A 27711-nucleotide genomic window follows, 5' to 3' on the forward strand; every position below is an offset into this window, starting at 1 on the left:
CGAAGATCCTCCTGAACAGGAACTGAAGACTAAACTTGAACCTGAAATGCAACCAGAATATAAACAGTACAGATATCTGGGAGGGGCTATGGATTGATCAGCTATGATTAATGGAAAGAAAATTATCAGGTATGATACATAATTTTACCTTCCATATCATCATGCTGATGAATCCATAGACTAGTGGGATGTACCGAAGCAGTACTCACCCAGGGCGGGACATAGAAATCCCTGACCGCAACACTGAAGCACCAAACTGGGCCTCTGCCCGAGCAGCCACAGTAAAGCGGTAATGACGGGAGAAGGTATGAGCTAATGCCCAAGTTGCCACCTTACAAATCTCTTCCAAGGAGACGGACCCGGCCTCTGCCATCAAGGCCGCCTGTGCTCTAGTGGAGTGAGCCTTCAGCTGGATAGGCGGCATCTTCCCCGCGGCCACATAAGCCGCTGCAATGGTTTCCTTGACCCATCATGCCACTGTAGGCTTGGATGCCTGCAGACCCTTACGAGGACCTGCGAACAGCACAAACAGATGATCCGACTTTCAGAAATCATTGGTCACTTCCAAGTATCTGATGATGACTCGTCTCACGTCTAGATATTTGAGAGCAGAATACTCCTCTGAGTAGTCCTCCCTGCGAAAGGAGGATAGGCAGAGCTGCTGATTCACATGGAAATGAGAAACAATCTTGGGCAGGAAGGAAGGCACCGTGCGAATAGACACTCCTGCCTCAGTGAACTGCAGGAAGGGTTCTCGACATGATAGCGCCTGAAGCTCGGAAACTCGTCTGGCTGAAGTGATAGCCACCAAAAAGACTGCTTTCAACGTCAGGTCTTTCAGAGATGCCTTCGACAAGGGTTCAAAAGGCGGCTTCTGCAAGGCTCATAGCACTAGATTGAGATTCCATGCAGGCACCACCGAGCGCACAGGAGGGCGTAGGTGATTAACTCCCCTTGAGAAAGCGCACCACATCTGGCTGCGAGGCCAGGGAAGCACCCTTCAGGCGACCCCTGAAGCAAGCCAGAGCCGCTACCTGGACTTTAAGGGAACTGAGCGACAAGCCTTTCTCCAGACCTTCTTGCAGGAACGCCAACACTGAAGAAATTGGAGCAGTGAAGGGAGAAAGAGAGCCTGCCTCACACCACGATGCAAAGGTACGCCAAACCCTGGCGTAAGCAGTAGAAGTAGAGCGCTTCCTCGCTCTCAGCATAGTGGCGATGAACTTGTCTGAGAAGCCCTTCTTCCTCAGACGCTGCCGCTCAATAGCCAGGCCGAAAGACCAAAGGGGGAGGGATCCTCCATCACCACGGGACCCTGATGCAACAGGCCCCGCACCGCTGGCAGCCGCAGAGGGCCGTCCACCGAGAGCTTGATCAAGTCCGCATACCAGGGACGTCTGGGCCAGTCCGGACCCACCAGGATTATCCGACCCGGATGCTTTGCCACCCGGTCTAGCACCCTGCCCAACATGGGCCAGGGCGGGAACACAGAGAAGCTCCCGTGTCGGCCACCGTTGGAGAAGAGCATCTACTCCCAGAGATCGAGGGTCCCGTCCTCTGCTGAAAAAGCGCGGCACTTGGCAATTGGCCGATGACGCCATCAGATCTATGCTCAGCTGGCCCCAGCGCTTCGTGATGTCCAAGAAAGCCTGAGCCGATAGCTGCCACTCTCTGGGATCCAAGGTATGGCGACTGAGAAAGTCCGCCTTGACATTCATGACTCCCGCAATGTGGGCCGCTGACAGCTGTTCCAGGTTTGCTTCCGCCCACTGGCATAGATTCATGGCCTCCTTGGCTAGAGGGGCGCTCTTGGTATCTCCCTGGCGATTGACATAGGCCACAGCCGTGGCATTGTCCGACAGGACCCGTACTGCCTTCAACGCCAGTACCGGGAGAAACTCCAAAAGCGCCAACCGAATGGCTCTGAGTTCCAGGAGGTTGATAGACCACTTTGCCTCTGCAGGAGACCAGAGGCCCTGCGCTGTCCTTCCCAAGCAGTGGGCTCCCCAGCCCGTCAATGAGGCGTCCGTCGTGACGACAACCCACTCCGGGGTCAAAAGAGGCATTCCTGCGGACAGCTTGTCTGTCCTCAGCCACCAGCTCAGCGCCTTGCACACCGCTGGATCCAAGGGAAGGCGCACAGCGTAATCCCCGACACTGGAGTCCATCGCTGCAGCAGAGAGTCCTGTAGAGGTCTCATATGGGCCCTGGCCCAGGGCACTACTTCCATCGTGGCCGTCATAGAGCCCAACAGCTGCACATAGTCCCAAGCCCGAAGAGGAGAGGCTACTAGGAACTGGTCCACCTGAGCCTGAAGCTTGACAATCCGATTGTCTGGCAGAAACACTCTGCCCACTTGAGTGTCGAAACAAACTCCCAGATACTCCAGGGACTGAGTCGGGCGCACCTGGCTTTTCTCCCAGTTGATGATCCACCCCAGGGAGCTCAAAAGAGCAATCACCCAGTCTAAAGCTCTGCCACACTCTGCATAAGAGGGGGCTTGGATCAACCAGTCGTCCAGATAAGGATGGACTTGTACTCCTTCCTTTCGTAGGAAGGCCGCGATGACCACCATTACTTTGGAGAAGGTCCGCGGAGCAGTAGCCAACCCGAACGGGAGGGCTCTGAACTGGAAGTGTCGGCCCAGGACTGCAAAACGCAGAAAGCGTTGATGAGGAGGCCAGATGGGAATATGCAAGTAAGTTTCCTTGATGTCCAAGGATGCCAGGAACTCCCCTGCCTTCACTGCCGCTATAACAGAGCGGAGAGTCTCCATTCGGAAGTGCCGAACTTTCTAGGCCCGATTGACCCCTTTAAGGTCGAAGATAGGCCGCACAGAACCTCCTTTCTTTGGTACCACAAAGTAAATGGAGTAACGTCCCTTGCCAAGCTGATCTTCTGGCACCGGAACGACCGCACCCAGGCGGATCAGATTATCCAAAGTCTGCTGCACTGCCACAGCTTTGACCGGAGACTTGCAGGGAGAGTGCACAAACCCGTCTCTTAAGGGTCAGCAGAACTCTAGCTTGTAGCTGTCTCTGATGACTTCCAGCACCCAAGCGTCTTAAGTTACCCTGGTCCACTCGCCCAGAAACGAGGATAGGCGTCCTCCAATCTGCTCTGGGCCATGGACCAGGGCCCCATCATTGGGTACAAGACCCTGGGGGAGGACCGGAGTACGCACCTCCAGGACGGCGGTCTCTGCGAAAGGAATGCTGCTTGGGGGAGAAGTTCCTCTTGAAGGAAGAGGGGGCAGAGGAGCCCGACTTGCCCGGGCGATACCGACGGGCTTCCTGAAACCATCCTTTGGAGGAACCGGGGCGGGCACCACTGGCCCGAGCCCTGACCTCTGGTAACCTCTTGCCCTTGGACGTGCCGAGATCGGTCACAATCTTGTCCAGCTCGATCCCTAAGAGCAGCTTGCCTTTAAAAGGCAACTTAGCCAGGCGAGACTTAAGAGGCATGGTCAGCAGACCAATGCTTCAGCCAAAGCCAGCGCCGAGCAGAGACTGTCTGAGCCATACCTTTAGCCGAGGCTCTCAAGACATCATACAGCAAGTCTGCCAAGTAGGCTAAGCCCGATTCCAGGGCCGGCCAATCAGCCCTCAAGGAAGGATCCGAGGGGGAAGCCCGCTGCACAATCGTCAAGCACGCCCTGGCCATATAGGAGCCGCAAACTGAGGCCTGCAAACAAAGCAGCCGCCTCGAAGGACGACTTTAAAGTCGCCTCCAATCTTCTGTCTTGGGTGACCTTTAGGGCCGTGCCACCTTCCACCGGCAACACCGTTTTCTTAGTCATTGCAGTGATTAAGGAGTCCATGGTAGGCCAAAGAAAGGCCTCCCGTTCGCCTTCAGGCAGAGGATAGAGACGGGACATAGCCCTAGCCACTTTAAGGCTCGCTTCTGGGAAATCCCATTGAGCCGAAATCAAGGTGTGCATGGCTTCATGCACGTGGAAGGTTCTAGGCGGGTGCTTCGTCCCCAGCATAATGGCAGAGCCAGCAGAGGCTGAGGGAGAGAACGTCCTCCGGAGAAGAAATCTTCAAAATGCTCATGGCCTGCACTAACAGGTTGGGCAAATCCTCTGAGCGAAAGATCCGCGCTGCAGAGGAGTCATCCGCTCCATCCAAGCGGGAATCAGTCTCCTCCAAAGAATCCCCAAGGACCGTTGGAAGAACTCAGATACGCTGCCCTCATCTACATCAGAGGAGACAGAGTCCTCTAGGGCCTGGAAATCCACCCGAGGGCGTTTGCTTCCGGAGGCCTCAATCCCTTTATCAGACAGGGGAGCAGGGGCGGGGTTTTGCATAAGAAAGGCCTGATGCAGCAGCAAAATAAACTCAGGGGAGAAACCCCCCAGACTGTGCACTTCTGCAGCCTGGGCCACGGCCCTAGACGCACCCTCAACTGGCGCTCGCAGGAGCGGGGGAGAAACATGCTGCGCATCCAAAATGGCGTCCGGCGCGAAACTCCGAGAAGGAGCTGCGCGGGAAGAACGGCGCTTAACTTTGGCCGCTCTCTTGCTGTCGCCCGAATCAAGGGCAACCATAGCATTAACGTCTCCCACCTCGAGGGCGGCCCAAGAAGAAGCCATCCGAGCAGAGTGGCCGGCCAAAAAGGGGGGGGGGGGGCAAGCAGCGGGGGATGGGCGCTTAAGGCGGGAAAAACCGCCGCACCAGAGGAAGAACCAGGACACTGACCGGGCTCTAAACTGACGCCCACAAAAGGCGATTCAGGCTTTGAAACCCCCGCATCCCTGCACACGCGGTCCGGGGAGCGATTCTTCGCGCCCTCGCCCTCTGACGCCATAAGCCACGTGGAGACCGAACGGGGAATCCCCTGCCCGCTACAAAAGGTAAAAATTACCTGCTCCTTGCTCCAAGCTGTAACGAACTGGTGTCCCAGTGAGCAGCTGCAATAAACGCTGATATAAACGTTGAAATAAACGCCCTTAAAGGACGTCTCAAATTTTTTTTTTTTTTTTTACGGAGCTAGCGGGAGGGGGGAGAAAAGGAGGGACCTGGGATCACCAGGTTTGCACTTGCTCAAGAAGAGCCCTCAACCCCAGGTACTCAACAAAACCTAAGAATTAGGCTTGGAGACCTAGCCAGAGCTGCTGCTGTGTGTGACCACCACCTGCTGAGATAGAGAACATACTGAGGAGTTTCCGGCAGCACATGACCACATATAGGGAGGCAAAAGGATTGCTCTCTATCTCCACCTGCTGGTAGATGGACACAACCCACTAGTCTATGGATTGATCAGCATGATGATATGGAAATGATTGAGAAAACGAGTAAAGCAGAACTAATGGCAGAACTAGTGGCCATTTGCGAGCAATATTAGGATATTAGCACTGAGACCAAGTGGGCTCATAGATCCCTGGGTCCTTGTGGCAGAACAGACTACAAGATTTCATAGCTTGCCTTGTGGCAGAACAGACTACAAGATTTCATAGCTTCCTACCACGAATGTGTAGTAAAGGAAAAATCTTGCTAAACGTCAGAGCTTCTGAGTAGGAAGGGGAACAAGGCAAGGCTGTTCCCTATCTTTACTTTTATAGCCCCTTGCCAGCAAGGCTGTCCCCTATCATCTTTACTTTTACAGCCCCTTGCCAGTAGGGTTAGAGCTAGTATCTTGGGTATGGAGTGGACGGGCTTAATCTCAAAGTTCTCCCTCTTTGCTGATGATATTCTTGTTATTATCACAGAAACACTTATTAATGCTTCCTATCCTAATTAAAAAGATAAGAAATATGGATTTAAAGTGGATATGAACAAATCAGAGGGACTAAATGTTAATCTCACAGAGCAGGGAAAATTTTCAAGTGTACCAAGAAGGCGATGAAGTATTTGGAGGTCATGAATTTGGCAGAATTATGCCAATTAAATTATCACCCTCTTTGATACCAGTTGAAAGAGCTGGACCAATAGGCAGCTCTTAACTTGTCTGGATGAGCCTAGCAGCAGCAGCAGCAGCTAAAATGATGGTTTTACCAAGATTCTTTTATTTGTTTTAGGTTGGGGATGGAAGGACTCTCATATGAGGAAAGCTAAAGATGTTAGAGCTCTTCACCTTCAAGAGCTGAAAAGAGATTCGATAGAGATCTACAAAATCCTGAGAGGAGTTCAATGGGTAAACACTAATTGTTCATTCTTTCAAAAAGTACAAAGACTAGGGGACATCCTATGTAGTTACATAGTAATACACTTAAAACAAATATAAGAAACTTCCGATGGGGCTGCCGGCCAAGATGGCTGCAACAAATTTGAGCTCCTGAAAACCCCTTCTAACACAGTTCCATTAGAAGCCAAAGTTGGCATTATCCTGAGATCTTCACATCCTTGCTAAACTTTTGGCGGTCCAGAGAGCTACCCGAAGAGCAGCTTCTGTAAACATGATTTTTGAGTGTGGCTCCGGGGCTGCAGCCTCCCGATGGCTCCAGACAACACCAGTTGGGGTAAGGCCTGCATGTTCAGTGCTCACTGTGATGGAAGTTTGCTACAAGTGACACTAGCTGAATCAGGTAGACACCCTGGGAAAAATTGGGATAGGCCATCGAGTGGCAAATTCCACGAACCACCATAGAGCACAGCTCCTTCTTGCCATGCAGAATCACGGTTGCTTGGACTACCAGGGCCAAAAAATTACAACACATTAGTGTACAACCAGATGTAAAATCTGCAAAACCAAAATGATTTGGGTGCTGTTAGACTCCCTCCACTTGCTTTAAAGCTATCATTAATGGCGACCAAACAATTTCATACCAGCCCAAAACCTCAGTGGTAGAGGCTGCTTAGAGAGAAATTACCACTTTCTTTGTGCTTTCTCCTCTGGGGCAGCTAGTGGAGGTTGCAGCTTTGGACCCTGCATTTTACTGATTTGGTATTTTGGCTGAGAATTTGTTCACTAACATCTTCATATCAGTCACAGGCTTGTGCACATAAAATCAAGAGCATTTGAGACATGGAAACCTCAGATGGCATCGAAGGTGACCGAGAAGGAGAAAGAGAAAGGTCATGGAGGGGATCTCAAAAAAAATGGAGAGGAGTGCACCCCCTCCCCTACAATGGGCTGAGCGGCTGAGATAGAGGAAGATGGCCGTGGAACACATTCCAGGGAAACAAATACAACAGATTTTAGATAAGTTAGATGGAATAGAGAATCGCTTCACTATTGTGGCAAAACTTCAGGTAGTTCAACAAAGAATGGGGGCCATGGAGACAATACAGGAGGCATCTTAGGAGACCAAATGTCTGCAGGAGACGGTGATCAAATTTGAAGAGAACGTGGATGACCTAGAGCAGGGGTGTCAATTCCCCAATGAATATACATGAGATCTATTTGCATACAAAGGAAGCAGTGCATGCAAACAGATCTCATGCAAATTGAGCATGCACACCAACTGTGGACTAAACGCACTACCACAGATCATCCGAGAGTGATCTTGAAATTACTCCACTATCATCACAAAGTGGAAATTCTGCAAACCCTCAGAGGAAGTAAAACACTGGCATATGAGGGACAAAAATTTTTTTTTTTTTAATTATTCAAGCAAGGTGTCTCTTCAATGCAAGCAGTTCACCCCTTTGTGTGGATGCCTACATCAACTATAAGTGCGCTTTAGCCTATTATAACCTGCTAAGCTGCAGGTGCTTCATAACGGCACAAAAAAAAAAAACCTTATGATACAGTGGATGCAGCTCTGCCTTTTGTACAGCAACTAGGGCAAGAGAAGGGAAGCTCCTTGAAATGATTATGCCACCGTTCTCCAGCAGGAGAAATAAGTGTTCTATTGTTTGCCTAAGCAGACACTGATATAAAGTAAGTTCTGTATTTTTGAGTATGTGTTTTCATCCAGCTGGAAGCCATACTTTCTACTGAGCTATACAACACTACTTACTGACATATTATTGGAGCTCCTTTCTCAGCAACTTTGGTGCTTATGAGGTTATAGGAAGTGCCACTGTACAAGTTAACTATGTCTACAGTGGTTAAGTGCCTTTATCGCTTGGTGGAAGGAGTACTCCCTTGAGAGAGACATGGCAAGCACCTTCTTTTTCTGGCACATCTCCCAAATCTGGACACTATATGGTGTAGATTCCTTATGACTGAGACTGCTGCTTGCATTTGTGACACAGCTCTATGGGAAGAGTGTTTTGGTTACTATGGTACAGAATATAGTACCAACCCTGCAATAGGCTGAATCAAGATTGCATTGCAGTATTTTTTCCAAATCAGCCGGGCTTGCTGTTTAAGATGTTTACACACTATTGGCCTCTTGGGCTGCCTAACTGGTTTGAAGTATGATGAGCTAAAAGTCTCAGGGCAACTCTTATTGAGAAGCCCTGGACTGAAGTGTGGGAGTTGCCACCATGAGACATCAGATATATTGTGTTGACCTTCAAAACTGAAGAACAATATGAATAAATTGCTAAGGTACTATTGTTATCTTTTTGAAGCAAAGGGGACTGCCAGATTTACTACTGTAGATTTCTTGTTTAGTAGTTGTTATTGACCATGTTTCTATCTAATCTTGTGGGAGGTTTGTGGAAATACTGCACCTTAAGGTGCGAATACTATAAAGAAAGAGGGGAGGGGTGGGAAGAATTAATGGATTGAGGGAAGTGTACAGCAGCGGCTAAGAAAGCAAATAGAATGTTAGGTATTATTAGAAAAGGAATGGAAAACAACAATGAGGATGTTATAATGCCTTTGTATTGCTCCATGGTGCGACTACACCTCAAATATTGTGTGCAATTCTGGTCTGGCATATCAAAAAAAGATATAGTGGAATTAGAAAAGGTACAGAGAAGGGCGACGAAAATGATAAAGGGGATGGGACGACTTCCCTATGAGGAAAGGCTAAAGCGGCTAGGGCTCTTCAGCTTGGAGAAAAGGCAGCCAAGATGAGATATGACAGAGGTCTATAAAATGAGTGGACCGGGTAGGCGTGAATCGCTTGTTTACTCTTTCCAAAAATACTAGGACTAGGGGGCACGCAATGAAGCTACAAAGTAGTAAATTTAAAACGAATCGGAGAAAATATTTCTTCACTCAACGTGTAATTAAACTCTGGAATTCTTTGCCACAGAAAGTGGTAAAAGCAGTTAGCTTAGCGGGTTTAAAAAAAGGTTTGGATAGCTTCCTAAATAAGAGAATTATCTGGATTTGTCACCATAAGAGCTACACTGTGGCCTGCCCATTCTGTACTACTGACTATGGGAAGAACAGCAGCCTAACAGAGGAACCCAAGGAGTGCTTGAGGACAGTTCTCTCCATTGTCTTATAAATACCTGTCCTGCTCAACTCTGTACTTATAACCATACTTCAAATAGCAAACAAAAGGAAATTAACAACTCTATAATAGAGAGCTACAATGTGGCCTCTCACCCAATCTAAACTCCTCCAAATGCTGCACGACTGACTACTGAAGAATGGCAGCTTATATGAGGAACCCTACCTAATTATAGCAAGTAATAGCATCATTTTGAAGCCTGTCACATCAGCACATTCACACCTCCCCACCTTATGAGTACCTGAGACACCATGACCTCTCCTCACCATCCATGGCAACTATCTTCAAGGAGGACTCTGCTCTGAAGTCTAACAGTGCACATTTAGGACGATAAAGAGAACTAAACCTGAATGACAAACTAGCTCCAAACGCTATCACCATGAAGTGGCTCACATGGATTTCCTTAGCCCTTTTGAGCAAGTCGGGCGGCAACCTACCAGATAACTTCGTGCCTAATCCTATCCCCATAATCTATAACCCGTCTACAAAACCCTGCAGTAAGAAACACCCTAAAATTATAATGTCAGATATCTGCTAGTCAATGCCAATACATACCATCAGAACACTACAGTGGTTACAGACCAGAACCAAATGGCTGACATTCAACGACCTAAAAAACCTTGCTACCTTTTGCAATTATCCAAACAATTCTCCCCTTTGGATCACATGTCTCAACTCACTCCTGTCCCCACCATTTACATCAACGCCAGGTCTGTGGTGAACAAGGCTCTCTTACTCAGGTATCTGCTATAACCCTCTGATCTATGCCTTCTGTTTATCTCAAGAATATGGTTCCTGGAAGTCGATAGTCCAATCGTACCCTATATCTACCCATCCAGTTATGGTATTCTTCATTCTCCAAGACAGGGTAAAAAAAGGAGGCAAACCTGCTCTTATCTTTAAGAGTTTTTTTTCTGTGTCTTTAGTTGGTTAGTTAGTTAATTATGCAGGAGAACTGACATGCCAAATTGGGTCTACTGTGTCTCTTCTTGCATTGTCCCTGAAAGAGCAGTGAAGGAATAAGGGCACTATGCAGCCGACAGTTAATGAAGAGCCATGTGATGCTGGAAGAAAAAATAAAAAAATAAAAGCAAAAAAGTGTGTAGCTTTAATAAGCCTCTATAGAAAATACAGAGGAAATTAAAAAATTGGAACGAGTGCCAGATTTAAGGGGTTGAGGGTAGAGAAAGGATAGTGAAGGCTGTCTGGTGGGAGAATTGAGACTGGTTGTGGAAAACAAGTGTATAATAGAGAGGAATTGGGGCAGAACATATGGGGGATGATGGGCTGGGGGTCATGAACAGAAAATGAATGGGTGGGATGGGTCAGGGAAAGAGTGCTAGGGAGTAGACTTCGTTTTAGTTCATGAGTTATTCTACAAAAATATGAGTAAGCAGCCTGCCTGACCAAATCAATACAGGGGGAAGCCAGCTTTGTCACTGAATGGGAAAGACCCCGCTTGCACTTTGTGCTGTTACTTTGCCCATCGATGCTCTGGACTCTTCACACTGGCAAGTGAAAAATAGTGAAAATCACTGAACTAAGGCAAAGTACTCTGAGTGACTGCTGCACAGCACCATGAGCCTGCCCATTTAGAATGAAATGTGACAGGGAGAGATCCATACCTCCTGAGAACCCAGACCTTGTTCAGCTCAATCTAGAGGCTACCACGTTTTCCCAAATGTAACTTACCTTACATGTCACACAGAAAATATTTATTTTGGATTTAGTTCACACCTTTTTCAGTAGTATCTCAAGGGGAGACACATTGAGGTACACTAGGTATTTCCCGTCACCAGAAGGCTTACAATCTAATTTTTGTACCTGAAGCAATGGAGAGTTAGGTGACTGCACAGATCACAAGGAGCAGGTGCTCTAACCACTAGGCCGACACACAAAACACCTTAGCCAGCAGTCCACTACCTTCTATTATTATAGGAATTTTTTAAACTTGAAAATGGTCACAGACCACTTTGACATACACTGTTGAACTGCTCAGCCTGAACAGGTGTGAAAAGTTATTTTTCATCATGAGAACACTGGATAGGCTGTATCGTCTGCCTGCCATCATTCATTTATGTTTTCTATGTTTCTGCAATGTTGCTCAAAACAATGAAGATTCTTAATAAAGGCCTATATTATCAACTAGAAGAACCTTTTCCGAGTGCTCCAAATAAATGCTAGTTGCAGAAATGTTTCAAAGATGTAAGCTGTACAGGATTAAAAATAAATGAGCAGTTCTAGTTATGTGAAAACTGGAAGTTAAAAAACTAATATAGCTAATTTCATATTACTGACAATCTTTTCTAATGTATGGTATATTAGCTATACTGGGGGTAAATTTATAACTATATAAACACAAACTATTTTTCTTTCTGAGAACTTTGGTATATTTTCAGATCAAAAATATGTGAATACTTCCACTGTAAAAATTAACTCAGGGAATTTGTCCTTACATTTACACCTGCTCTTGACTACACAACTTTTCTGGTTAATATACATGCACACAACCAGTTTTCAGAAAAATGCATGGAAATGCAAACCTTTCCTACACCCCTGGGAATTCTACTACCCAGGCAAAGTTATGTATATACAGGCTTTGCATTTGTATCTTTACATGCATATCAAGACTGACCACACAAGAAAAGCTTTTTTCTGCAGGTTAAGCACTTATTTATCTGCAGAAATGCTTTTGACATTACCCTCAACTGGACAGCTTCATAAGCTCAAATAGGTATGTATAAAATTGTCCCAGTGCAAACATGCATAAAAGTACATGCTGGGAAAACAATCTACTTTTATTCATAATGGGTTCAATATCCAGCAGCAGTAAATGTTTTGCTGACTGCCACTGGCGTTATTCCCAGATATTCAATGCCTGAGCTTCGACACTTTCAGTAACACATGGGTTAAGTCAATATTCAGACCTTAACTGGCCATGGGTTGCCACACAAAGACAGGATTGTGTTTTATGCAGTCCCACTTATGCAGTTACCCTAGCTGCTTAAGTGCCGACTCTGCCCCTGGAGAGCCCCCAGGATAGCCAGCTTTCACTTAGGTGCTAAACGCTAACTTTCAGCAGTGATAACCAGTTAAGTGCTGCTGAAAATTAGGGGACAGCCCCAAACAGGCGATTTAACCAGTCAATGGCCGTTTCTGGCCGGTTAAATCATTTTGAATATCGACCAGAATATGCCTAAGTATTCCCAGAGACAGGATTAGCATTTATGTTCATAAAATACAAGCATATGCACATACTTTTATGGATCACACACACAAACATACATCTGCCTCAGAATAAGCACAACTTTGTACATGAGCTTTTGGTAAACTATTTTAAAGTCTCATAGGCATGACTTTATAACACCTATGTGCCTTGCCTGCCTAGGTTCCCAGTTATAAAATTACCCTTGAAGGAGACAATATTCAAAGGTACATCTTCAGTTAGCAACACCGATGATCGCAAAAGCATTTTTTTTTAAAAGACAGGCCACATTTACAGATAACATCATCAGTTTAAGAAACAATAAATGGCCAAAGTTATTTATTTTATAAAGGGGCATGACTGGGGACATTTTGGGGCTGTGGAGAAAAACAACTGAAAATTGCTTCTTAAACAGATAACATCAGTTCAATAGTACCACACAAGATTTCAGCAGTGCCACTTAAAAGGACAACATTACTTAAAGCTGTTAACAACCCACATAAAGTTAAGATATGCATTCAACATCATGCATTCAGTCCTTCAAAGAAAACTGCCTGCAAGGAAGGTAATTTTATAATATGATATCAATATAAATATTTCTTTTAATGTCCCTTTACCACCTCTATTTTACAAAGGCAACACAGGTGCCAAAGTGCATTTATAACACAGGCTCACAGACCTGTTCCCAATACTGCACAATTGCTCTGAGACAGGTGTACTTTATAAAACGTGTGTACACATGCATAAAGTATGCAAGTACATTGTAGCTCTGTTCCACTCCGCCCAAATTATGTCCCAGGAATGCCTATGCACAGTCCATGTAAAGAAGAACACATGCTCTTATTAGCTCACACACTTGTAAGCACATATACATCCATGCAAATTTATAAAGAGCCATTTTCTTCATATAAAACCTGCTTTACACATGGAAAATGCTTTATAAAATTACACCTTAAGCCTTACGTATTGTAGCTGTGGATATAAATCTTGTGTAATGCCATCTGTTGCACTGAAAAGATGTGGATTATCATTCGATGGAGTATGTCACTGGTCTCTGCGAAAAACTGGTCAAAGCCCCAACATTTTTCTTGATCCGCCTCAAGAATGTTCGCAAGGACAGGTGTCAGCAAATTCTGCAGGCCCCTAAGTCCATCAAACAAATATGGAAGATTAAAGATTAAACGTTTAAAACCTTCTCAGCATTAACACTACATATATCATAGTAACCTACAAACACATGCTCTATTGCAAAATAATTCAATTTTCCTGCACTATATTTCCTGGCTAATGATATTGCTCGATAATCATTTTTGTGGGTTTTCACTAGAAACCTAACCTTACCCTCTTTTCCCTCTTCCTGAAATTGCTGGAGATCAGTTCTTCTTACTGGTGTGTGCTTCCTTTAGAGGCATCAAACTGAACACATGGGTCTTTCAATTTTGCAGGCCTCATTGACCGCAGATGTCAGACTGAAATGGGCAGAATGAGGCAAACACAGAAAAAAAGGTGCTGTTTTCTCCTCCTGCAAGGAGGCGGGACAGTGGAAAAGAGGGAGGTGAAAACTGTGCTAAATTTGGTTCAAATTACTATGAAGATCTGGCAAATATGAAAGCTGCCATGAATTAAAGAAGGTTGGCTAGCAATGTTCTATACCCTCTCTATGATACACCTCCTTTCCATCTCTCCATATTCTTTACCTTTTACCTCCAACATTCCTTCAATTATTTCTTTACATTTATCCATATGCCTTTCCCTCCTCATTCTATCCCATAAGAATATAACAGAACATAAGTGTAGCCATATTGGGTCAGACCAATGGTCCATCTAGCCCAGTATCTTGTTTCCAAACAGTGCCCAAGCTAGCCACAAGTACCTAGCAGAAACCCAATTAGCAGCAACATTCATGCTAACAACCCTGGGGCAAGCAGCTGCTTTCCCATGTCTGTCTCAATAGTAGATTATGGGTCCAAACCTTTTTTTTTAACCCCAGATACACCAACTACTGTTCCGGAGCTTAACCAACTATTGGTTGTGTGAAAAAATATTTCCTCCTATTTGTTTTAAAAGTATTTCCATGTAACTTCCTCAAGTGTCCCCCAGTCTTTGTACTTTTGGAACGAGTAAAAAAAAACCAAACAAACCCAAAACCTCTGACTTCTACTCATTCTACACCATGGAGATTTTGTAGACCATATCTACCCTCATCAGTCTTGTTTCCAAGCTGAAGAGCCCTAACCTCTTCAGCCTTTCCTCATATGAGAGGAGTTCCACCCCCTTTATCATTTTGGTTGCTCTTCTATGAGCCTTTTCTAATTCCACGATATCTTTTTTGAGATATGGCGACCAGAACTGAATGCAATACTCAAGGTGCTGTCACACCATGAAGCAACACAAAGGCATTATAGTATTTTCGGTCTTATTCACCATCCCTTTCCTAATAATTCCTAGCATCCTGTTTGCTTTTTTGGCCACCACGGCACACTGATCAAAACATTTCAGTGTATTATCTACAATGACACTCAGATCTTTTTCTTGAGTGCTGACCTCCAAGGTGGACCCTAGCATCAGGTGACTATGATTCAGATTATTCTTTCCAATGTGTTATCTTGCATTTGTCCACATTAAATTTCATCTGCCATTTGGATGCCCAGTCTTCTGATTTTCTAAGGTCTTCCTGCAATATTTCACGTTCCACTTGTGTTTTAACAACCTTGAATAGTTTTGTACCATCTGCAAATTTAATCACTTCACTCGTCATTCCAATTTCCATATCATTCATAAATATGTTAAATAGCACCGGTTCCAATACAGATCCCTGCGGTACTGCACTGTTCACCCTCCTCCATTGAGAGAAATGACCATTTAACCCTACCCTCTGTTTCCTGTTCAATAACCAATTCCTAATCCACACCAGAATCCTGCCTTTTATCCCATGACTTTAATTTTCTCAGGAGTCTCTCATAAGGAACTTTATCAAAAGCTTTCTGAAAATCTAGATACACTACATCAACCAGCTCATCTTTATCCACATTTATTCACACCTTCAAAGAAATGAAGCAAATTGGTGAGGCAAGACTTCCCTGGGCTGAATCCATGCTGACTCTGTCCCATTAAATGCAACCAATACACGTGACTGCAAAGACTTCCTACAACTATGGGACCTTAAACTTGCCTAATATGCAAGCTACACATGTCAAAGGACACGCAATTGACCTCATTACATACAAATTATCCTTAGACTCAAACCTTATACTAACAGACACAAAATGAACGGCCATACCATGGTCAGACCACCACAAATTAAATGCAGCCCTACAATGGCGGAAAAAAGACACGCAACTCAAGCAAGAATGCACAACCTACACCACTAGAGGACAGGTTGATCCTGCTACATTCTGGCAACAGATCTACAAAAATGAATGGCTAGCACAGACAGATTCCAAATACTATCTCCAAAATTGGGATGACAGATGCAGGAACATACTAGATGAAATTGCACCACTACAAACAAGAACTACATGAAAACACAGCTCAATACCTTAGTTCAACGAAGAATTGAAAAAATTAAAAACACAAGTCAGGAGACTCGAACGCGCATGGCAAAAAAACAAAAAATGAACATTCACTCAAAAATTGGAAACAAATGCAAAGAAAATACAAATATACAATAAGACAAACTAAAAGAGCATACTACAAAACCAAAATAGGACCAGACTACAAAGACGCACGGAAACTCTACCAACTCGTGAATAAACTAATAGACACCACACCGGTTACCACATCCAGCACAGACACCCCATCGGCAGACCAACTTGCCAAATACTTTAATGAGAAAATGATAAAACTTCGATCCACATTACCACTCAATACCAATGATCACAAAAAAATTTATGGATTGCCTGGACCCTACTCCAGGTGAATACCTAGCAGACCGAACCTGGAATGACTTTGAGCTGCTAACCAAAGAAACCATCACTCAAACACTCAACAAATTCTGCAAAACCCACTCCAAACTGGATATTTGCCCCAGTAATCTAATAAGGTTCGCCCCCAAACGCTTCAGAACAGACCTTATGTCACACTGAACTACATGCTACAACACGGACTCTTCCCCAAGGACAAAGGAAATATTTACACCCATGCCCAAAGACTTAAAGAAAAAAATTAAGTGACACAACCAACTACCGACCAGTAGCATCCATCCCCCTGATAGTAAAACTAATGGAAAGTATGGTAACCAAACAACTCACCAATTACCTAAACAAATTTATAATATTACATGAATCACAGTCAGGATTTCGATCCTACCATAGTACTGAAACAGTGATAACCACTCTCATAACCAAATTCAAACAACTAATTGCAACTGGAAACAATATACTACTCCTATAATTTGATATGTCCAGCATATTCGACATGGCCAGCCACCAAGTACTCCCGAACATCCTAGACTACTTTGGGATTGGAGGAAACGTACTAAAATGGTTTAAAGGCTTCCTAACAGCAAGATCCTATCAAGTGATCTCAAACTCAAAAACGTCCACACCATGGAAACCTGAATGTGGAGTACCACAAGGATCACCGCTCTCACCAACCCTTTTTAACTTGATGATGATACCCCTAGCCAAATCGCTAACCAACCAAGGACTTAACCCGTACATCTATGCTGACAATGTCACGATATTAAATAGTAGTAGTATACATCCCATTCAAACAAGACATAACCGAAATCACAAATGAAATCACACACAGCCTCCAAATAATGAACTCCTGGGCGGACGCATTCCAACTAAAGCTAAACGCAGAAAAAACACAATGTCTTATCTTGTCCTCACAATACAACACAAACAAACCCAATACCATAAACACCCCCAGACTACACACTTCCGGTCTCAGACAGCCTGAAAATTCTGGGAGTTACAATTGACCGAAATCTCACACTCGAAGACCATGCAAAAAATACAGCAAAGAAAATGATCTACTCAATGCGGAAACTTAAAAGAATCAAACCTTTCTTCCCAAGTGAAGTATTCCGCAGCCTAGTCCAATCAATGGTACTAAGTCATCTAGAATACTGCAATGCCATTTATGCCGGATGCAAAGAACAAATCATTAAGAAGCTTCAAACCGCTCAAAACACAGCAGCCAGATTCATATTTGGGAAAGCGAAATACGAAAGCGCCAAACCCCTAAGAGAAAAACTACATTGGCTCCCACTAAAAGAACGAATTGCATTCAAAGTTTGCACCCTGGTCCACAAAATCATCTATGGGAAGCCCCGACCTACATGTCATATTTAATACACTTGCCTATTAGGAACACAAAAAGATCATCACGCTCATTCCTCAAACTCCACTATCCTAACTGTAAAGGGCTAAAATATAAATCCACATACGCGACCAGTTTCTCATTCATCTGCACGCAGCTATGGAACGCACTACCGAGGGACATAAAAACAACGCAAGACCTAACCATTTTCCGAAGGCTATTGAAAACAGATCTTTTCAAGAAGGCGTACCATAAACATCTAGCTTAAATACCAAATGGAGTGGAGGAGTGGCCTAGTGGTTAGGGTGGTGGACTTTGGTCCTGGGGAACTGAGGAACTGAGTTTGATTCCCACTTCAGGCACAGGCAGCTCCTTGTGACTCTGGGCAAGTCACTTAACCCTCCATTGCCCCAGGTACAAATAAGTACCTGTATACAATATGTAAGCCGCATTGAGCCTCAAAAAACAACAAGGCAAGCGATCTGCAAAATCCAATATGGAAAAAGAAGCCAGCAGATCAATATAACATCAGAAAGATTTTATTGAAGATACCGCATGTAAACAAATTGCCCGACACAGGCCGTGTTTCGCCCACCAAGGGCTGCATCAGGGGCTAATTTGAAACCTTCTGAAAGGAGCATTGAGCCTGCCATGAGTGGGAAAGCACGGGGTACAAATGTAATAAAAAAATAATAAAAATAACAACAACATTATACATGATCTATACAAAATCGAACTTTTATCGCATGACTACCTAACCTCTCTGCTATTAATGATCAAGCACTACCACTTTAAACCTATGTCGAATAGGGTCTCTCTATAGTCGGTGACCTAATGTATGATACAACCCAATTCACTACTCAGGAACCTTCATGCAATACCATAATGTATTCCTCTTTACTATGTATGTATGCACAGGATATATATATACCATGATCTGTTCCGTATATACTATGTTCCATGTATATTCTATATATGTTACCATGTATGTATGCACCTTAATGCAATACCATTGTAATTCTGTTACCCGGAAATGGCAAACGCCATTACGGCAAATGTAAGCCACATTCAGTCTGCAAATTGGTGGGAAAACGTGGGATACAAATGCTACAAATAAATAAATAAATAAACCATGTTTGTCTATGTGCTCTGTAATTTTATTTTTATAAATAGTTTCCACTATTTTGCCCAGCACTGATGTCGGGCTTATTGGTCTGTAATTTCCTGGATCACCCCTAGAACCCTTTTAAAACATTTGTGTCCCATTAGCCACCCTCCAATCTTCAGGTACTATGGACAATTTTAACAACAGGTTACATATTACTAAGAGATCAGCAATTTCATGCTTGAGGTTTTTTTTTTGTTTTCTATTGAGTTTTTGTTTTTTTAGTACCCTTGGATGTATGCCATCCGGTCCAAGTGATTTACTGCTCTTTAAGTTGTCGATTTGGCTCAGTACATCTTTCAGATACAGAGAGATCTCTTTCAGTTCCTCTGCAACATTATTAGTGAAAACAATTTCCAGTACCGGCAGATTCCTTGCATCTTCTTCCGTAAAGACAGAAGTAAAACATTCATTCAGTTTCTCAGCTATGGACCTGCCCTCCCTGAGCATCCCTTTTGCTCCTTTGTGATGTAACGGTCCCACAGATTCCCTTGCAGGCTTTCTACCTCTGATATACCTGAAAAAGTTATTACTGTGAGTTTTAGCCTTACCTCTTTCCTAGTATTTGCATCCCCCCCTCCCATCTCACAACAGTATTTGTCTCCCTGCCATTTTCCCTGTATATAGCAATTGTCTCCCTGCCGCCTGCTTTTGCTTAATTAAGGTCAATGGTGAGAACTGACCTCCGGCTGCCAACCGCATCCAAGTATATTCCAGAACTGCAAGCAGGTTCAAAGTTCACGGTCTAGCACTTCTTGTCTGCTGTGTTGCAATGCAAAAATCAGCAGGTATGAAGTGTTGGAACATAAGATTTGAACCTGCAAATGGGTAGTCGCCAGCTACAGGATGGGCTCCCACTGCTTCTCTTTCAGACGCTACACAGCCAGTTATGCAATGTGTGTGATCATTGAAGAAAGCCTCTACATATTCATTGGTAGCAGCTCTGTCTTAGCTCTATCACAGCCCAGTTTCCTTCAAATGTTTCTCTGGATCTTCTCTAGCACAGCAGCCTTCTGTAGGGGGAAATTCTGCTGCAAGATTTAGAAATATCTGTGGTATAGTTCTATAATTTTGCAAAATAATGTAACTTGTGTACATTAAATAATTTTCCAATCTTGTTTGTATGCTGGTATAATATATATTTGTTCTTTAAAGAGTTTCATATGTGTGGGAAAACAGATCTCAGGCAGAGGAGTGGGAAAGGCACTCATGAGGGTGGTGTGGACAAGAGATGGAATACAAGATGGAGGTGGGGAAGGAACATTTCTCTCTTTCAAATACTTTCCCCACTCCAATTTTTCTCCACTCTAAATTTCATTCCTGGAACTGATACTCTCCCACGCCGTATCTTTTACCTATATGTACACACACACATCCCTAGTCAGTCAATCTCATTCAGCCAAACTTCTCTTGATTTCTTCCCAGTTAATACCTTTTTCTCTATCCTTCCTTTAATCCTCTATTTCACATCCCCTCCTTCTAATTTGGAAGAGCAGTTGTCTTTAAATGCTACCCTCCCTCCTCTGATGCTGAAAGAGTTGCACTTTGAACCATGCAGAACACCCTAATGTCATGTATTTTAAAGAACACAGAACTGATGACAGAGGACAACAGTTGCCCCAAAGCACTGCTGTTCTCCTCATCTGAGATATAATAATTTACACCTCCATCTGGATGCCTGGGTTCGTAACACAGTTCCTATTGGTCCGCCCTGGGGATGACGTCACAGGGTGGACCAATGGGAAGTGAGAGGGAAAGGAACCCAGCAGCAGCCACCGGAGGTGAGTAAACAATCGCCCCCCGAGTTCCATGACCCCCTACCTCCCTCCCTCCCTCCACTCCCGTCTGTCCGAGTTCCACGGGCCCACTCCAGTCCGACGGCCCCACTCCCATCCTAGTTCCACGCCCCCCCCCCCTCTGATTTCTGCCGTCCAGCGCCTCCCTCCCTTTCTCTCTCTCTCTGTGGCCTCCGAGTGCAAGCAGGACGTATGCAGGTGCCCCAGCTCTTCATAAGTGCCAGCTGTTTAAAACGTTTTACCTCCTGCTCCGTCGGCAACAGTGAAGTCCAACATGCACGGACGCCGCTTCAGACTGCCTTTGCTTTCACTTCTGTTTCAGCTGTTCCTCTGGTCCCACCCTCATTTCCTGTTTGCGGAAGGGCGGGACCAGAGGAACAGCTTAAACAGAAGCGAAAGCGAAGGCAGTCTGAAGTGGTGTCCGTGCGTGCTGCACTTCACTGTTGCCGGCGCAGCAGGAGGTAAAAAGTTTTAAACAGCCGGCACTTACGAAGGGGAGGGGCAGCAGCACACATCCTGCTTGCACTCAGAGGCCACAGAGAGGGAGGGAGCCGCGGGGTTGTGGAACTCGGACGACAGTGGGTGCATGGAACTCGGAGGGAACAGGACGAGGGGGAGGAGGAGGTCCTGAGACCACCCAGGAGGGTTAACAAAAGAGGCACAGAACACTTCTTAACTTGGAACAGTTCTACACAACTAATCAGAATATAATCAGTAAGAACAGGAAAGATAACAACTAGTGAACATTTAGAACAAAGAAAGAGACCTTGACAGGGACACATGTATAACTATCCCTGTTGTTAACTGCCCTTGTGTGGTAGTAAGTTAGTCTCACAGATGTGTATACAACTTTAATTCAAACATGCACAGGAAAGCATTAATGATGTAAGGAGCCTATGCGGAAAGCCACTATAAGCAAAAGCATATGTTTACCATGATCTAGAAAGGAGTTCTTCATGACAGTCAACTTGCACAGTAAGCATGAGTACATAGTATATTAAAATGAATGGTAATGAGGCAATTACGTATTCCTCTGCAATGCACAGACGTAAACAGAGGATTTTAACGTACATAATGCGACAAATTCACTGCCAGATCCATGGCAGTGTAGAAAGGTTAGTTTTGGGGATTTATGACAACCACGGCATGTATCTGCAACTTAAAAAAAAAAAAACAGAAGTAACAGCTGTGCACGGAGTTAACACCAGCTTCACTGTGGGTATATACAAAGAAAACAAAAGTACTAGAACACATTTTCACGTTATCCTTGGCATAAATATTAGCCTCACAAAAATGTGCAAGAAATTTTTGTGAGGCCAATACTTATGCGCAGAACAACATTCCAGATTCATGCTCAGATGTGTGTTGCCAATTCCAGACACGAGAACAGTGAATCTGCTCTTATTACAGAACCTTTGTGCTCATGTGTCCAGCAGGCTTTCCTTGATTAGCACACCAAGTTCTGCACACTTGGCATCTTTGAATTTGTATTCATTAGCATACTGCATCACCATGGAATATTCTCTTGCTAATCTCACAGAAGTCGCACGTTCAGCTATCAGCCATGTGGCTTTCTACATCAATCCCTCAGAGAGGCAATTCTGACAATAAAATGAAGTTAGTTTTCACTCCTTGCAATTACTGTAAAAGTTTGATTATCCTACTCTCCACCGCCTGCCCAAAAGTTTTTAGATGGGCTCCAACAATTTTCTTCTGTATCTTGTATCATTAATCCCTGCTGCTTCAATGAAGGATGTCTTGGCTACCCCCCAGCTTTCAAAAAAGTAAAGTTTCTGAAGTAGAACAGGTTTGTGGTTTACCAGACAACTTTCACCTAACATAAATAGTTATCTTTTTTGCTTATTAAGTCAAAAAATATGTAGAATGCTTAAATGTCAAGGAACGGAAGTTTGCTGGAAACCCAGAAGCAGCCCAATAATAGGCCTTGTGACACAAAGAAAATCGAATGGATGTCACTAAAAAGTAACTATATAAAGTAACTAGACATTATATTACTCAATACTGAAAAATGTAATATATTACAGTTATGTACAACAAAACAAAACTCTCATGTAATGGCAAAAAATAGTAATTTCAACAATAGACTAAAGATTCTGTGGAGTGCATCTGTTTTAAAGGGAATTAAGGGAAAAGCCTCTGAATTTAACCCAACCTCCAACCCAAGTAGTCATTTAGTAGTAACAAGGGTTGAGAAAGCTTCTGCTGGGAATTATATCATCATAGGCAAAAACCCTTTTAGTTCCAAAATGAGAACGAAGGAGACGGGGGCGTGACAAGATGGCGGCCTAAGCGTTTGAGGACTGTGCACGGTGAATTTGCTGAAAGCCTTGTTTTTCCTTTTTTCCTACCTTCTCGTCGAAAATGCCCCATACCAAAAGGAAGGGGATAGTAAAGAGCCAGACGCCAACGGCTCGAACTTCCTCCCCATTTCAACAAACACTGGACCGGTTCACAGCGCCCTTCCCTGTTGTGAAGGCGAGCGACGCTGATTTGGGAGCCGTTGGAGGAGCTCCGGCCCCCTCGGACTTAGAAATATCACTTTCGCCGCCAGATAATCGTCCTCCGCATCCAGCGATTACGGGGCAGGGAGAGGAGGAAGAGCCTGCTATGGAAGTCGTTTCAAACCAAACCTCGGTTGGCGCTAACCCTCCCCTGTACGCTGAGGCTACAACTTTGGAGGGGAATCCTCAGGTGGAGATAAACCTACAGGCGATATGGAGAATGCTGCAGGCTTTAAACCAGACAATAACAAAATCTGCTCGGGATACTTCTCAACTAGTAAGTAAAATTGACTTTCTGACCAACTCTTTAGAAAAAACTAAACAAGAAGCGACATTACAAACTGAGGTATTTCAGCAGGAAGTAAAATCTTTAAAATCAGTGACTGAATCCTTAGTAACGGATAAAATGGTGATACATAGGAAAATTGAGTAATTTGAAAATTTTAATAGAAGGCTCAATCTCAGAATATTAAATTTTCATTGGACTCAGGAGTTGAGCCCTATTGAGCTCTTTAAGAAGTACTTAAAAGAAATTCTGCTGGGTGTTCCGGTGACATCATGCTGAGCAATGGTGGTGTGAGAGAACAGCTCCACACACCAGCAACGAAGATCGATCTCATATAACCACCCTGGGCAACATTGGAAAGTGCAGACCCGACGAGCGAGTGTAGGAGATTTGCGGGATGCAAGGATGGCTGGAAAAGAGGCAGCGGGTTCCCGTAAATCCCTCAAAGAATTTTCGTATCGGCCACAGCAGATGGCAGACAAGATGGCGCCGGTGGAGGAGCGAGGCAAAAATACCACGGCGGGCCAAAGTGCACCACCCGACGAGAGTGCAACGGAGAGCGAACTCACAGCGAAGGATTTTTGGGCCCTGCTCGATGTGATCCGAACGGATATCAAGGGGGTCCACGACGATTTCGCTACCCTTGCAGCTGAATTGCGTGGCGAAATAACAGAAATAGGCCGCCGGGTGGACGAGCTCGATGACCACGTGGAGATGCAGCAGGAAGCTTTGAGCAATGTGGAAGCAGCATTGAAGGAGCAACAGGCGCAATACAGATCGCTCAGTGATAAAATCGAAGACCTGGAAAACAGAGGAAGGAGATCCAATATTCGCATTAGGGGCATACCGGAGCAGGTGGAATACCTGAACTGTGAGCGGATTACACAGCAAATAGCGAGTATGCTGTTATCGGTGGAAGGCCGTGAAGTGGCTCCCGAAACGATTAAAGTGGACAGAGCGCATAGAACACTGGCGCGTATGAAAAATAATATGCCTCGAGACATCATTGCTTGCTTTTCAGAATATAAAGTAAAAGAATCAATCCTCCGTGAGGCAAGGAAAATAGACGCGCTGCAGTGGGACTCCCTACCTATTGAACTGTATCAGGATCTCGCCCCAGTCACCTTAAAGAGACGAGCGGAGATGAAGAATTTTACCAGATATTTGCGTGATAAAGGGATTACTTATAGATGGCAGCATCCGTTTGCTCTTGCTTATAACCAAGATGGAAAATGGAGCCGGGTATCAAATGTTGAGGAAGCACGTGCAACGTGGCCTGAGGTAGAGGTGCCCGTGGAGGATATGGCGGAGCAAGGTAGACCGGAGGCAACCTCACGACCGGCGAGACAGCGGTGGACAAGAGTGGCGAGAGGCAAGGGACGCCTCACCAGACAGCATTCCGAAAAGAAACTACCATCATCACAAAATAATGTTACTTGACGTTGGTAGCTTGATCTATGATATTACATATGCTGTTGCTGTGGTCTGTATGAATAGGGGTTCTCAAGTTGGGGGAAGTTATAGGCGATAAGAAGGTGGTTGTATATGAATGTATGGGGAAGTATGGAACATACCCTGGGTGTGGTCGGTCACCGTTCTCACAATTTGGTGGTGGGATCAAGTTGACCCATCGTTTAGATAAGGGTGGGGGGTGGGAGGATGGGTGGAGGGTGGGGTATGGGGTATCTCATGACACTGCTAGTATTACACATAGGCACTGTAGGCAGGGGGTGTCCCTTGAGCTGGATTTTTGGGTGAGATATGCTAAACCACCATGACAGAGTTTACCTGCCTATCATTTAATGCTCGTGGCCTAAATTCCCCTATAAAGCGTAAAAGGCTGTTTCGGGAGGCACTGAGAGTGGATGCAGATGTACTGTTTGTTCAGGAGACGCATTTGCTGCTTCGACATGAACACTTAGTGCAACATGCTAAGTACCCACACCAATATTTGGCCTCTAATAGGCAACCTGTAAAAACAGCGGGAGTAGGAATATTCTTGCAGCAAGGACGTAACTGGGAGATACAGGCTGTGAAGAAGGATCCAGGGGGGAGGTTTGTGTTGGTGGTATTGACTCTGGGGCAGCACACATATACTTTATTAAATATCTATGCACCTAATCAGGCACAGGGTACTCAGCTTTCACGAAACGTGCAAGGGGAAATCTTGATTGGAGGGGACTTTAATTTGACGATGGACCCGGAGTTAGACAACTCAAAAGGGATAGCTAACTATGCTCAACCAGATCGAGACAGGCTGATCCAATTTTTGAATCAGTGGGGCGTGGTAAATATATGGAGACTATTACATGGTAAGGAAAGGGATTATACCTGTTATTCTGCCCCACATGATACCTACTCGAGAATAGATATGTGGATGGGAAGTGCAGGAGTAGCCCTACAGGCAGAATCGGTAGAGATCCACACAAGGACCTGGTCAGATCATGCTCCCCTCTCTCTAACACTCCGGGGCTTCCCAGTGAATGACAGGCATAAGAGATGGCAATTCCCTGATGGTGTGCTGGATGATCCTAAAAATGTTCAGCGCATTACAGGAGAACTTAGGGAATTCTTGCAGTTTAATGATATCCCGGGAACATCATCACAAATTCTATGGGAAAGCCTGAAGGTAGTGATTAGGGGGTCTATGATTTCATTGCAATCTCATTTACAGAAGGATCACCGGGAAAAAGAAAGAATTTTGAGACACACTTTACAACACTTAGAGCCGCTAGCTAAACAAAATCTGGCTACGTCCAGTCAGCACGAGGAAATACATAAAGCTAGAGTACAGCTTTTAGATCTGGAACTTCAGATTATTAAGGAACAGATGCAGCGGACACAACAAAAATATTATGAGTTCAGTAATAAGGCAGGTAAAATACTAGCTTATAAATTACAGCAGTTTAAGAACCGAAATATGATTAATAGGGTGAGATCAGATGACGGGCAGGTCTGGGATCAAATAGCAGACATTAGGAGAATCTTTGCCGCATACTACCAGAAAATCTATCAGCCAGAGGAAAGGGTGGATGAGGACGCTATCCAGACTTATTTGAATAACGTAGAAATACCCTGTCTGAGGGGGACGGAACAAGAGATGCTATCGGCACCGATAGATCTGGAGGAAGTGACTGCGGCAATTAGGGGCTTGCCTACTGGAAAGGCCCCGGGTGCAGACGGATACAGCAATAGGTTCTATAAATGTTTTAATTCCATTTTGGCCCCTATTTTGGTCCGGGTGTTTAATGACATTCGGTCCGTCTCGGGGATTCCACGTTCCTGGCGACTAGCAGAGGTAGTCTTAATACTCAAACCACATAAGGACCCGCAGAGCTGTGGCTCATACCGGCCCATATCCCTGCTAGGGACTGATTATAAGATCTTAACCACAATACTGGCTACCCGATTGCAAAAAGTGTTACCGCGTCTGATCCATGAGGACCAGTCTGGATTTGTTGAAATGAGGCAGACATTTGATAACACCAGAAGGGCACAGTATATCTTAGATAGAATCAGATAGGTTGCCCGGCAGTCTTTGTGTCACTGGATGCTGAGAAGGCGTTTGATAGAGTGCTGTGGCCCTTTCTGTTTCAACTGCTGCGGAGAGTAGGAATTAGTGGGCAGTATTTCTGCTGGGTCACGGCGCTCTATCAACAACCGCTATGTCAGCTGCGGCTCAATGGCACGGTCACTGACCCCTTTGCATTATTTAGGGGAACTAGGCAGGGGTGTGCCTTGTCCCCTCTTTTGTTCGCACTGGCTATGGAACCGTTGGCAATTCTGATTCGGACAGACCCCACGATACGGGGTATCTGCATAGGGCCACATGAAACTAAACTTATGCTGTATGCAGATGACGTTTTGCTCACGCTGTCGCATCCTGTGAGCTCATTGCAGTCGGTGATGCAGGTAGTGCAGAACTATGGACAGGTAGCAGGCCTAAAGATTAACATTCAAAAATCTGTGATCATGCCCATACAATGCTCTGTTGAGATGCAAGAATCACTACAATCGTCTTTTCCTTTTCAGAGGTCCGCTAAATCTATTCGATACCTAGGGGTTAATTTGACACCAGACACAGGGGATCTGTTTCAGGAAAACTATCTGCCAAAGATGAGAGAGCTTTTTCAGGAATTGGAAAGATGGGGAGGGTTACATATGTCATGGA

At 44.8% G+C, this 27711-nt stretch overlaps 1 protein-coding gene across 1 annotated transcript in view; it reads right to left on the minus strand.

Annotated features, from left to right (window-relative positions):
• TBK1 (TANK binding kinase 1) overlaps window positions 1-27711 on the minus strand; it is a 485047-nt gene that overhangs the window by 298276 nt on the left and 159060 nt on the right. The window contains 1 exon segment of the mRNA XM_030217198.1: window positions 13467-13646. Coding sequence (XP_030073058.1) covers window positions 13467-13646 — 180 coding nt within the window.

The sequence above is a fragment of the Microcaecilia unicolor genome, chromosome 10, assembly GCF_901765095.1.
Source record: "Microcaecilia unicolor chromosome 10, aMicUni1.1, whole genome shotgun sequence".
NCBI classification, from domain to species: domain Eukaryota; kingdom Metazoa; phylum Chordata; class Amphibia; order Gymnophiona; family Siphonopidae; genus Microcaecilia; species Microcaecilia unicolor.